This window comes from Hipposideros armiger, unplaced genomic scaffold (assembly GCF_001890085.2).
Source record: "Hipposideros armiger isolate ML-2016 unplaced genomic scaffold, ASM189008v1 scaffold_984, whole genome shotgun sequence".
NCBI lineage: Eukaryota > Metazoa > Chordata > Mammalia > Chiroptera > Hipposideridae > Hipposideros > Hipposideros armiger.
Genome location: NW_017732334.1, coordinates 205,514 through 215,638, shown reverse-complemented (window position 1 = coordinate 215,638; position 10,125 = coordinate 205,514). Strand labels below are relative to the sequence as shown.

The following is a 10,125-nucleotide window of genomic DNA, read 5'->3' as shown; positions in this document are numbered from 1 at the left end:
CTATAACTGTAATTTTGCTACTGTTATGAATCGTAATGTAAATATCTTTTTGTTTTCCGATGGTCTTAGGCGACCCCTGTGAAAGGGTCGTTCGACCCCAAAGGGGTCGCGACCCGCAGGTTGAGAACCGCTGGCCTAAGTTGATGCCTGTTTCATTTCCTTCAGGTGGCATGAAGGTTTCCATTTGAAATCCCAACTTTCAACCACCTAGAAAGACTAAACTGAGACATTAGCCTAAAACCAGGAAGCCTGCAGTGAGGAGGGAATGAAGCAGAAATACAGAGGGTGCCAAAAATTATATACACATTTTAAGAAAGGAAAAAGACTATTAAAATTGTAACACTCAATGTATACCGATAACAAAAGATGAATATAAGTCACGTTTGACTTCTGCAATTACAAGAGGTGCTCAAAGTGGTTACCATCAGCATTCAGACACTTGACTTCTGTTTACGGCAAACTATTGCTTGAGCAATGTTGACCAGTGTCCACTTGTATACATTTTTTTGACATCCCCAGTATATAGACACAACAGAATACAAAGAGGCAAGGAAGATAAGATGGAAAGCAGATATAAGAGGCACTCAGAGTTTTATAGGAAGATGAAAACTGTAGTTTGAAGCAACTGAGTCTTTGGCAACCAGAAAACAGTCTCAGAGAATAACAGGTGTGATAAGCTTGAAGCTTCAGTGAATGAATGTTCACATTTGTGACTCACTGATAAAGCTATTTTATAAGAGATCTGAACAACTATCTGAGAGTATACTGAGGATACCGAAAACATAAGACCTTTTTTATGGTTCATGATGATTATATACTTTTTGTTATATAAAATATAACCTTCACGATTTTCCTTCAAAAATTTGTGTAAACTGTTTTATTCTCTATAAAAATCACATCAGATCAATAAAAAAAGAGAAATCTCAACTTTCTTCCTTCAGGATCCTAATACTGAAAACTGTCATTTTCCGTATAAAGGAGTTTTCGATTTTATTCAAAGGAGCGATAATTTGGGAGCTTAGAGATGGGTGGCTGGGATGGAGCAGCGGAGGGGAAACAGGCATTAAAGAAAGAAGAGAGGAATGGAACAGATAGTGAAGAGGACAGAGAAACATAAGAGAATCCAAAGAAACGTGACGCTCCTTGGCCATGTGCCCAGGGCCCTGGTGGCCAGAGCTCAGTGCTAACAGGGCTTTGGACAACCAACACTTGCCACTAAAAGTCTCGATGGACTGATGGCTTACCGTTAGCAAACTATAATTTTAAAGACTTACAAACATGAACACGGGCTACAGTAGTTAGTTTTTATGTTTAATCTTACTCATTTTCCAAACATACTCTAAATCCATTTTCCGGTTTGTCTTAGCCCTTGCCAAACAGTATCTGACGGAGCCCTAGATGCTTCTTATAACAGAACCAAATACGTGACATTTTAAAAAATGTGGTATTTTATTTCAGTTGTAAGACCAATATCTAAGAGATTTTAAAAAATGTATAAGGCTTCCTTACTTTTGCAATATAGTATTTTCCCCAAAGCTCTGAAGAGAAAGAGAGAAACATCTTTGCCACCAATAGCTTGGATCTCTTGATTTTCAAAAACCTTATCAGGTTTTTTTCTTCGTTTTGACTTTGACAGCGCAGCATCTGATTTTACTGAAGACATTCCCGTTTTCCTTAGGCATGAATTGTTTCCTCCTAAATAATATACACCCAAATCACAATATTTAAAATAAAATTAAAATATGAAAGCTAAAACTGAGAACATTTCAGATATAGTTACAGTAAGTATTCTAATTAAAAAATATTTTCCTAGTAAACAATAATTATAAAATATTTGGGGCTGGCCGAGTGGTGCGTTGGGTAAGAGCTGACTTGGGATGCCAGAGGACCCCGGTTCAGATCCCACATATGAAGCTCAGTGACACTGCCCTCTACAGCTAAGATGCTGAACAACAGCTCAACCTGGAGCTGGGTTGCCGAGAGTCGCTGGCAACGGCGTACGTAGGCTGCAGCCCCTGCTGCAGTGGGTTGCCATGGGCTACCGTGTGTAGCCAGCAGCCAGTGTGAGCGGCCAGCAGCTGCAGTGAGCGGCCGTCCAGAAGCTGGCGACTGATCTGCCTCGCCCGGGAAGAGCGCAATGATGGTGCCAACTTGNGGTGAGGCAATCGGTCGCCGGTCGTTGGTGGGCCGCTCACAGCGGCTCCCCGTAGCTCACACCAGCTACCAGCCGCTCACGCTGGCTGCCAGCCACTCACTTAGCTCACAACAGTCCACTGCAGCCCTGCTGCAGCCTACGCTGTCGCCGGCGACTCAGCAGCCCAGCTCCAGGTTGAGCTGTCACCGTAATGTTTTTATATGACAGAAATTGCCATGCCAGGAGCAATGTGTGACAAGGAACCTTTCTGTTGTGATAAAAAATTATGGTGACTGCTGCTGCCCAGTGCCATCCAATGGAAAGGCAGGGATCTTCAGTACAGGAAGCAAAGCATCGAACTTTAACAGTGTGTGACACGTTTCAACTTGTTCAGTACAATCAGGTGTGAGCTACGGTTGAGAGAAGCTGTGTTTTAAAGTGTGCTGTAAATCATCCTCCATAATGACAATGCTCCGTGTCACACATCGCTTTGGGTATGGCAATTTCTGTCAAATAAAAACATTATGGTGTGTCCTCATCCACCTTATTCACCGAATCTGGCACTGTATGACTTCTGGCTCTTCCCCAAAGTCAAAATGACCACGAAAGGTAAACGTTTTGAATCGATTCAGGACATGGAGGCAGCCACAACAGCAAAACTAAAGACACCCAGGAAAGAGGACTTCCAGAACTGCTTCAGAAAGTGGGAAGAATGATGGGATAAATGTGTTCAAAGTGAGGGAGAGTAAATTTAGAGGGATTAATGGCAATGTGTCTTTTACTGTAACAATTTTTTTAAAATTTAAACATTCACCGTATTGTTTGATCACACTTCCTATACTGAGGAACAGTCTCTACACAGTAACTGTCATATTTGCTTCAAAAATGTCATCGACAAAGAAAGACTCAAGTACTGTTCCAGATCAAAGACGACTGAAGACACATAGTAACTACATCGTGTGATTTTGTACTGGATTCTGGACAAGAAAGAGAACAATTTTACAAAGGACATGATTAGGACTAGAAAACTCTGAATGGAGTGTATATAAATTAGATGCTAGTAGTTTATCAAAGTTAATTTCCTAATTTTGATGTGTATACATGGTTATGTAGGAGAATGTCTTTGTTTTCAGGAACATTCTCCTGAAGTGTTTAAGAATAATGGGTACCATGTCTGCAATATACTCTAATATGGATCAGAAAAAAAGTGTGTGTGCATGTACATATAAAGAAAAAGAGAGTAAATGGTAAATACGGTAAAAACTGAACACTGAGGAATCCTGGTGAAGGATATACAAGACTTCTTTCCTACCATTCTTGCAGCTTTTCTCTAAGTTTGAAATTACTTCAAAATAAAGTTAAAAAAACTAGTATAATTTTCAAAATAACAGGCATGGATAGGGAAATCTCTGTATTCTGATTCACAGGTTAATTTTGTCCAGTGCTCAAAAGTCATCCCTCATCCCACTTCTATCTATGAATGCAGAATATTTTAAATCTTTAAGTATCAATATTCTTAAAAGCCACAAGATGCACTCTTATTGAATGAAGGCAGACATTTACTCTATAATCCTCTCTTCAAATCAGTCACAAGGCAAACCCTATCTTTAAAATTTCTGAGAAGTCTGATGCGTTTATGTGGTAGATTATTAATATTTCAAATATTACACAAATTCTCTGTTCCACCTTCAAGATCAGCATCACAGACACGTGACCTAGGACTGTCAATGAAATGTGGCATTTAAAATACACAGTATAAAAGAGGAACAAACAATGGAAAAATTGGTGAAGCTCATGAAAAGGCAAACCTCAGTAGATATAGTTGTGCATGTGTTTTGCCAGAGGTATACTAATTTTTTAGCATTATTTACAATTTCAAAATTTGGCAATACAAGGTAAATATACTATTAATGGACACTGTAGTAGTGAAATCAAACAAAATATAAGTAAGGTTAAATAAAATTAGTATAAGTTTTTTAAAACTGAATTAGATTTAAATATACTTTAGCATTGTTAATTTATGGGCTGAATGTCTGTGTCAACTCAAATTTATATTTTGAAATCCTAACCCCCCCATGTGATGGTTTTAGGAGGTGGCGACTTATGAGGTAATTTGGTCATGAGGGTGGAGCCCTCATAAATGGGATTAGTTCCCTTATAAAAGGGACTCCAGAGAGAGCTCGCTTATTCTGCTCTCCGCCATGTATGAATATGAGAAGATAGCCAACTACAAACTAGAAAGCAGGCGATCACCAGACACTGGATTTGCAAGTACCTTGATTTTGGACTTCCCAGACTCCAATGCTACTTTACCAATAATTTATAAAATATGAACTGCTATCCATGGTATGTGACATGAGCAAATTAAAGCTTATATCTAATATTTATATATGCACAGAAAAAAGTCTGGAAGAATTTATACCAATTTGTCAACATGAACCACCTATGATTATAGGATACTTTCAACTTTTACTTTATATACTTCTGTATTATCTGATTTATTTCTTTTTAAATCAAAAAGCATGTATTAATTCTGGATCAAAAACTAAAGGGAAAAAAGCTTAGTCTTACCAGGACACACCAGGATAAAAAGATAATGTTATAAGACACTGCTTCTTGGGGAAAATAACAACTAATGTTATTACCTTGATTTCTCATTGGAATGGTTAGCAAAGCGAGGTATGGCAACAGCTGAGTTTGGAGGCATAAAGCTGGTAAACAGAAGTCAGAAAAAAGTGCTTTTGCTGCCTGGCAATTCTCCCGATACTGCATAGAAGGAAAAAAAAGATGAAATGAAAAATAAAAAATATGGATATGTATTCCTAGACACACTAAGTTTATTATATCACAAAAGTATGTGGGCTTATATACTACAAATATATTTTTAAGAGTTTATGTAATTAGTCCTTTATAACTATCCTAGCATTCTAATAAAGTATCTTACACAACTATTTCACATTTGACATAACAATTAAAAAAAATAAAAATATATATATATATTTTTAAAGATTTAATTCTGACCTTTTATTTTTAAAAGATTTTATTGGGCAATTGGGGGAGGGGAACAGCGTTGGGGAATCGGGGAAGAGGAACAGACAAGTTGCTGTCCTTTTGTTCTTCAGTCTAGTTGTGGAGAACGTTGCTTCACTGACCCAAGTTGGTATTGTGATCATTGCGCTCTTCCTGGCTGAGGCAGATCGGTTGTCGGCTATTGGACGGCTGCTCATGGTGGCTCACGCTGGCTGCCGGCCACTCGCGATAGCCCACTGCAGCCTACAATGTCGCTGGCAACTCACAGCAGCCCAGCTCTAGGTCAAGCTGTTGTTCACCATCTTAGCTGTAGAAGGCCCAGTGTAACTGGCCCATGTGGGATCCGAACTGACGGTTCTGCTGCTCAGAGCTCGCGCTTCTAAGTCAACTCTTAGCCAACAAGCTACAAGGCCGGCCAGAGCATGCACTCTTAACAAGTCTGCCAGTTCAACTCCCGCATGGGATGGTGGCTACGCCCACCCACAAGTAAGACTGAACTCGGCACCTTGATCTGAGCTGCTGCCCGGATGGCTCCATGGATACAGTGTGCGCTCTTAATAATGAGGTGGCTACGCCCACCCGCACTAATTGAAAACAGCACCTTGAGCTAAGTGGCGCGACTGGACTTGGAGCTGAGCTTGCTGTGTCCTCCACAACTAAGATTGAAGGACAATAACTTGGCTGTTCCCTTTCCCCAATTCCCCAACACTGTTCCCCTCCCCCCAATTCCCCAATAAAAACAAACCCAAAAAACAACAGAAAGCTTATTTTCTTCAGTTAACACAGGTCCAATGTTAGACTGATAAGGCTAGAAGTATAAACTTGCTTTAAAGGAGCTTTCAGTCGTAGATAGTTCATATGTAACTATAATGCAAAATTAATGTGATACAAAGAGCAAAGCATGTCAATAATGGACATAAATTGCTTGAAAGTCATAAAATTCTCCAAGAAATCCACTCGAAAAAATTTCTTAAGTTATGAATTAGAGGCGAATATTTAGTCATAGGATTTTAGAACTGGAAGACATCTTATTTTATTTATTTATTTACTTTTAGCTGAGCCATCCTGCCACCTGTTGGCAGCTCAGTGGCAGCTCAGCTCAGGCCAGGACTCGAACCGCTGTTGCTCAGAGCTCGCACTCTTGAGCAAGCTCTTAACCAACTGAGCCACTCGGCCGGCCTTGGAAGACAGCTTAAGAGATGACCTACTCCAAAGGGTCAAATTCAGATGTTACAGGAGCCAGGCAGGTAACACAAATCAGTGCAGTGGAACAGCTGAAGACAATGGTACCTGCCACTCCGATTTTCAAGGGGCAGATTGTTGCCATGTAAAAATATAGGCCAGTGTTACCTTACTTTGCATTTTTTCCCCAGGAGATTCCAGAATTTCTGAAGCCAGAAATCCATATCTGAGTTTTAATTATTATACTAATTTTTAAAGATTGGCAATTCATTTTTTAAAAAAAAAAATCTGTGCTGTATTCAACTTGTGGGCCTCCTGTTTCTGACCTCTAATTCCATCCTCTCCATTTATAGCTGTGGAAACTAAGCACACACACTTATTAGTTCTTAGGTAAAATAACTTGTCCAGATGGATTGAGGCAAAGCCACGATTTATTTTCTTTTATTAAATTTATTGTAGTGACATTGGTTAGTAAAATTATACAGGTTTCAAGCATACATTTCTGTTACACATCACCTGTATGTTGCATTGTGTGTTCACCATCCAGTCAGTTCTCCTTCCATCACATTTGCAGGATTTATTTTCAATTAAAACTAAAATATTATAACTATACTTTGATTCTAAATAATAATCAACTATATATAGGTAATAAATAGGTACTGTGCTTTCAAATTTTGAGTGTTTTTTATCCTTAAAAAAATGACTAAGCATATAGGAAGACTGTCCTTTTATGCTTTATCATAATTTTAAGAAAATTGTGGGTCTCAGCAAGTATTTCTTGTTAAGAATAAAACATTTTTCCTTTTTAACTTAAAAAAAAATAACAGCTTTACTGACATATAATTCACATACCATAAAATTTACATACTGAAAGTGTATAATTCCTTTTTTTACCTTTTTGTTAATTAGAAACCACTGGGGTTTGTGCAATGGTCGAAAACTTGATCCTCCTCCTTGGCAATGAGCAAATCCTCGCGCTCTGTTGGAATGTATCACACCTCTCGTAGCTACAGATGTACTATATTCCCTGAGTAAAGAGCGTGTCTAAAAAAGGAGATAAAGAAAATAAAAGATTTATAAAGTAGTATTACTGGTGCTACTCACACCAAAAAAAAAAGACTAGCCATATTTATTTACTGTTAAGTTCACTTTTTCAACACCACTGCAGCCCTAAAAATAATATGCTACAAGATTACTTAAAGGAAATCCAACTGAGAAATACCAATTGAATGCTATGTATAAACTAACTGGATCTTGGATGGAGGTGGAAGAAACAACTTTAAATATATTTTTGAGACAACTGGGGAAATCGAAATAAGGACAGTATGTTACCAAATTAATGTTAATTTTCTTAGGTGTGATAATACTATAATACTTGTAATAATGTCCTTATGCAGGCATAAATGTCATGGTGTTAGCAATTATTTTGCAATCATTCAGCTAAAACAAGTGTGTAAACACAGAGACATTGAGCAAATGTGGCAAAATATAAAAACTGCTGGGCTGGCCAAGTGGCGTGTTGGTTAAAAGCTGGCTTGGGACGCCAGCTCTGAGCAGCAGGGCCCCAGTTCGGGTCCCACATGAGAGGGCCAGTGATGCTGCGCCCTCTACAGCTAAGATGCTGAACAACAGCTCGACCCGGAGTTGGGCTGCCGTGAGTCGCCGGTGACAATGTGGGCTGCAGTGGGCTGCTGTAAGCTACCGTGAGTGGCCGGCAGCCAGCGTGAGTGGCCAGCAGCTGCCGTGAGCGGCCGTCCAGAGGCCAGAGACCGATCTGCCTCACCGGGAAGAGCGCAATGATAATACCAACATGGGCCAGTGAAGCAACGTCCTCCACAACTAGACTGAAGAACAAAAGGATAGCAACTTGTCTGTTCCCCTTCCCCGATTCCCCAGTGCTGTTCCCCTCCAAATCCCCAATAAAATCTTTAAAATAATTAAAAATAAATAAATAAATAAATAAATAAATAAAAACTGCTGAACTAAAGTTAAAAGTATACCAGTACTCACTGTACTATTCTTTCAATTTGTTGATAGATTGGCAAATTTCAAAACAAAAAAGCAATATAGAAAAATTAAGCAAATACAACTGTTGAATAATGAAACTCTAAATGATACTGTATCATAAATGTTTTTTATTGTTTTTCCTGATTTTAATTAATGCTACTTCAATATTTATAACAGAGACATATTGACATACAAAAAATGAATTTATACCAATGGGACTTTCTGTGATAGAAATGTTTTGTATCTGGGCTGCTCAATACAGTACCTATTAGTCACATGTAGCTGGAAATGTGGCTAGTGTTACCAAGGTACTGAATTTTTAATTTAATTTAAATAGCCATATGTATCTAGTGGCTACTACACTAGTCAGAGTAGTGTTAAAATGTTCTTAAAAATACAGATTTTTATAGTGAATAATTTCAAATTTGTAAAAAAAAAAAAAAAAATTTTTAAAAGACTATCAGAAAAAGTATAGAAAGAAGCACAGTTCTTACCCTTCTATCCACTTTTTAATGTTTGTCAAAATTTCTGAGTATATATTAATTTTATAATAATAAAACATCCTTAGATAAAAATCAGTGTTATATTAGCACCAGAAAAATCAGATTAACTGGAGATGCTTTATTATAAACAATGGGTTGGGCGAATTAATGTTATCATAGATATTAAGAAGTTAATGAAATCATGTAAAATAATTAAGGATAAAAGTAAATCTTTCTTAATTTTGAGGAAATATGCATAAACAAAAACATTTAAGTCAAATGGGCTTACATTCCAGTCACCACTGAGGATATCTGCAAAACTCAGAAATTCACTGGCTCTCACAAGATCATCTATTTCCATGAAGAAATCTACGTAGTTTTGGTGGAGATATAAATTAAATAACTCTTCTGGCATGTGTGACATTTCTACTACTTCCTACAATATAAAAAGCATACATATATAATTTTAGTAAAAATGCAGTGGTCAAATGTATATGCCCATAAATGTAAACAATATGTCTTGTGAATAGTACAGTACTAAGTGTTAGTAAAGACTTTACCTCTGGTTGAACAAGTAATGTATCCCGTTCATACTGTGATAAATGTGAGGGCAATCGAGGTGAGTCTAATTCTGTTATAGGTGCTCCTATAAAAAAATTTCTGGAATTATTAAAAACAGCATCACCTTTATAATTATGCAGCACCGCTCATTTGACGGTTTTCAACACTTGAGGCACATAATGCCAAAAATACTAAGTAAGCTGTTAAAAAGAAAAAACAAAATAATTGGAAGTTTATGTGACTTGCCTCACTATTAGCCAAGAAAAATTTAGAATTCGGATTCCTAGGTTATGGCTTTTCTAAAATTAAAATATTACATTTCTTAAAGTAATCCATGTTTCACCTTTCCAGCTCTGAGTTGCTTTCTTCTTTTGATTCTCATCTCAAGACGGAGGTCTTTACTGCTTTATTTATACTATGTAGACAGATGCTACTCTCTGTATGAGGGAACAAACAGGAAACCCCATTCCCTAATGCAAGAGGTAATTAAAGAATGTAGAGGAGGAAAAAAAGGGTAGAAGGAAAAGAATCAGTGGAATGGTCACTGAGGTTCCGAGGCCAGAGGAGCCAGGGACAGAGGAGTGTCTTAATTTTTGCCTAAGTCAGCGGTTCTCAACCTTCCTAATGCCACGACCCCTTAATCCAGTTCCTCATGTTGTGGTGACCCCCAACCATAAAATTATTTTCGTTGCTACTCTATAACTGTAATTTTGCTACTGTTATGAATCG

At 37.8% G+C, this 10,125-nt stretch overlaps 1 protein-coding gene across 1 annotated transcript in view; it reads right to left on the bottom strand.

Annotated features, from left to right (window-relative positions):
- RAD17 (RAD17 checkpoint clamp loader component) overlaps positions 1–10,125 on the bottom strand; it is a 39,700-nt gene that overhangs the window by 11,463 nt on the left and 18,112 nt on the right. Inside the window, exons 12-15 of the mRNA XM_019631159.1 lie at positions 9,396–9,541; positions 9,125–9,271; positions 7,241–7,390; positions 4,780–4,900 (exon numbers count right to left, since the gene is read on the bottom strand). Of these exons, the coding sequence (XP_019486704.1) occupies positions 4,780–4,900; positions 7,241–7,390; positions 9,125–9,271; positions 9,396–9,541 (564 nt within the window). The remainder of the gene's footprint in view (positions 1–4,779; positions 4,901–7,240; positions 7,391–9,124; positions 9,272–9,395; positions 9,542–10,125) is intronic.